The sequence below is a fragment of the Acinonyx jubatus genome, chromosome B2, assembly GCF_027475565.1.
Source record: "Acinonyx jubatus isolate Ajub_Pintada_27869175 chromosome B2, VMU_Ajub_asm_v1.0, whole genome shotgun sequence".
Lineage (NCBI taxonomy): Eukaryota > Metazoa > Chordata > Mammalia > Carnivora > Felidae > Acinonyx > Acinonyx jubatus.
Genome location: NC_069385.1, coordinates 32,041,050 through 32,044,920, shown reverse-complemented (window position 1 = coordinate 32,044,920; position 3,871 = coordinate 32,041,050). Strand labels below are relative to the sequence as shown.

Below are 3,871 nucleotides of genomic sequence, written 5' to 3'. Positions count from 1 at the left end.
TTTATATTTAGAATAGATTTCTATCTACAGTCAGCAAGTCAGTTGTAAGGTCTTCATCTGTGATAATTTTTTTAAAGTAATCTTTACACTCAATATGGGGCTCAAACTCAGGATCCTGAGATCAGGAGACATATGCTTTACTGACTGAGCCAGCCAGGCCCCCTGGTCATCAACTGTGAGGGAAGAGGTATACTTGGGTGGTGTCCACAGTCTTTTGGGACTCTCAGGAAGAAGGAGCCAGGCAGTGCTACTCATACCCAATCTCCCTCCCTCTCGTCTCAAGACGAGCAGTTGCACTGCATTAGTAAATATTTTGGCAGATTTGAAAGTACTTCAATTATGCATTTATTACACCCCTTTGCTTTTCTACCAACAAGTACAGGAAATGAAAACTGTAATCATGGTGAAGAGGAATCATCCTTATGGAATCATGTTGTCCTTCAAGGCACAAGTGGAGCCCAATGATTGTCCATAGCTGGACCTAGAACATGGATGTCAGGGTATGGGGAGAGAAGAGCTTAGAAGAGAGTCGGGAAAAAGCCAGAATTAAATTTGCCTATTCAAAGTCTGACCTAAAGCTGAACTTGGATTCAGGAGCAATCGGCCCTCCTTCTGCTCCTCCTCTTTTCCATCCCACAACTTAATCCAACGTAGGACAGGATGTGCACATGGTTGTTACACGTACGCATGTGTTTTCCAATCTATCAGATAAAAGGAAGTTTCTGTTTTTTCTCAGTGTTTCACAGAAGAATCACTGGAAGGATTCTCACCAAACATTCATGATCTGACTTAAATCACAGGCATTGTGGTGTGGATGAAATGTATTTGGCAGGATGGCAGGGCAACTTACAGAGAAAATGATTTAAACGAGTACAGGGAGAGGCTTTGTGATTGCTGGCAAGTGGTGTAGACACAGCATGCAGAGGAAGAAGGTGGGGACAAAGAAACAGGAAGTCATTTCAAATATAAACCACGGAGTGAGAAATCACAAGGATAAAAGCTCAAATTGCATATGATGATTTGTAATCAACTGCTTCTCCAATGGGCAGCTCTTTGTAGTAAGCTTCGGGGTGTCAGGAAATGACTGAATAATTCATATAATGATGGTTAATAATTCTCCCAAACCAAACAATAAAGGAGACTGACTGCTAGTTGGTAGTATAGACCAACCTTATGTCACACTTTCTCCATGGGTCCGCAGGCCTCAATAATCTATTTTCTGAATTCCTAGAGTGGAGTCAGCAACCAAAACCATTAGCACTTTATTTTCTTTATTCTTACATTGATTCTTTTATGGGTTTATAATTGTCTCATGTGTGTAAGTAGAGGCCAACCCATTCTGAAATGTTTTATACTCCTTTTGTGTATTTTCCCCCAGTCAGATGGGAGTGTTGATTAGATAGAGTTCACAGTTAATACATGGCTGATGCCTGATGGGTCAAAGATACTGAAGGTAACTGTTGCGCACGTTAGGAGACACTTATCCAGATTACTGAAATTTAATAGTATCATTAATGTGAGGCATGAGGCCAAAATGATAAGTCTCATTTTCAATACTCTCTTCACTTTTGTAATAGCTTTTTTTTTTTTTTATTAATGTGCCTCAGGAAATAGGTTTGCAGTTCCTGAGTGAGAGCTAAATATTTTGCCTGACAATATGTACTCAAGAGCTTTCCGAAACCACGGGTAAAAAAACCCATGAATGAGGGGGTTGCAAGTAGAGTTGAAGTACCCAAGCCACACTAAAAGGTCAAGTACTATTATGGGAGTGGAATAGTCTAAGTATGGGTCTATCAAGACAGCAAGAAAGCAAGGCAGCCAGCATGCTAAAAACACCCCCATTACTATTCCCAGGGTCTTAGCTGCTTTCCTGTCCTTTTTCTTAGATAAGTTTTTTTTCACTTCCACCTTTGTGTTTTCAGGCATGTTGCTGATAACTTGAGCATGTCGTTTGGAAACAAGAAAGATTTTGCCATAAATACCAACCATGATGGAGCCAGGAGTAAAGAAACATGTAGTGAACAATATCGTCCCCCAAAATTTGTTGAACGTAAGTGCACAGAAATGGAAACAAGCAACAAGAATCTCGTAGCTCTGCATGCCGGCAACGTTGGCCTCGGATAGAACTAAACTGAATGAAAAAAGAGCAGGTGCCGACCAGCAAAATGCTAACAGTCGCTTTATCATGGAGGTGGTCATGGTGGTCGCATAGTGTAAAGGGTAGCACACGGCATAAAATCGATCAATAGCAATGGAACAGAGGTGGAAAATGGAGGTTAGGCTAAGCATCATGTCAAAGCTTGCATGGAATTTACAAAAGCCATCCCCAAAATACCAGCAGCTCTCCACTGATCGCACCATGCTGTATGGCATGACGACAAAACCCAGAAGGAAGTCGGTGGTTGCCATGGAGAGGATCAGAAAGTTTGTGGGAGAGTGAAGCTGTTTGAAATGTGATATGGAAATCATTATAACCAAGTTTCCAAAGATAGTGATAAACGTGGCTGCAGTCATAATTGAATACATTATCACTCGGACATGCAAAGAGCGGTTTACGGGAGGACAAGATTTATTCCCAAATTTTGGACAACCAGAGAAGTCTTCAGGAATATAAATTGGATCCATAGTGCTTTATCACTTAAAAGTCCCTTTTCTAGGAAGATGAGTCTGTGTTTCCTCTCCTCTTAAAAATGATTCCAGGAAACTTCAGCTCCTAAGCGCATAAAAAAAAGCATTAATTGCATAAAAAAAGACATCTGTTATGAATTCATTTCAATTTCCATTTATTTAAATATTTAAAATTATGCCAATTGTGGTTGCGCTCTGAGTTATTTGCTGCATTAGGGCAGGAAAAGTTTCAACTACTTATTCTTTCCTGTTCTATTTTATTCTATTCCACTCATCCATTTGTTCATTCGACCTGGGTTTATCTATTGATTGCTCTGTTCTTTTAAGGTATTGAGAGCTTCTTAAGAGTTTATTCCACTTGTATAGGGATCTGTAATAGTCAAACCCATGAAGCAGAGAAGACAATAGTGGTTACCAGCGTGGGGGAGGTGGGGAGTTATTGTTCAATGGATACAAAGTTTTAGTTATGCTACATGAATAAATTCTAGAGGTCTGTTGTACATCAGAGTGCCTATAGTTAATAATATGGTATTGTGTACTTCAAAATATGTTAAGAGGGTAAATCTCATGTAAGTGTTCTTAACACACACACACACACACACACACACACACACACACTCGCATGCACACACACGCACACAACTAAAACTAAAAAGAAAGGGCCAGAACTTGTTGGTTATGTCCCTTACCTTGACCATGGTAATGGTATCACAGGTGTATGATGTCCAAACTAATCAAATTGTGCAGTTCTTTGTCTATCAATATACCTCTCAATAAAGCTATTTAAGAAAAAAGAATTTATGGTCAACTTTTACCTTGAGCAACCACTTTTCTAGAAACTCCTTTGCACTACAACAAGTTAACATCTCTCATCATAAAAATACTTAATACACAAAAGCTAAGTGAAATCGCGGTGTTTTTCTTTAGGTATTCTTTCAATAATTTAAACTCTTCGTTTTAAAGAGTCTGCAGATGTTGTAAGAGTTATAACTGGCATATAGCTGTTGAAATACAAGGAAAACCACGTACCTATGGGTCAAACCATGCACCTGGGCTAACGCTTCAAAGTTTCTCTACTCTCTACTCCCTTCCTCTCCTCTCCTCTGTCCTTCTCTTCTGCCCTTCCTTCTTTGTTCCCCTCCCCTGTATTTCTAGAGTGTTGTCATTCATCTGAAATTCTAACTACTGGACATATATGCCATCCCCGAGTGACTCAGAAGTATCACAAATTTCATATTCACAG

At 39.7% G+C, this 3,871-nt stretch overlaps 1 protein-coding gene across 1 annotated transcript; it reads right to left on the bottom strand.

The window, feature by feature from the left end:
* Positions 1–1,169: 1,169 nt before the first annotated feature.
* On the bottom strand, positions 1,170–2,704 carry LOC106976857 (trace amine-associated receptor 3). Its single transcript, XM_015074317.3, has one exon. The coding sequence runs from the start codon at positions 2,623–2,625 to the stop codon at positions 1,594–1,596; it is 1,032 nt and encodes a 343-aa protein (XP_014929803.3). The 5' UTR covers positions 2,626–2,704; the 3' UTR covers positions 1,170–1,593.
* Positions 2,705–3,871: the final 1,167 nt, after the last annotated feature.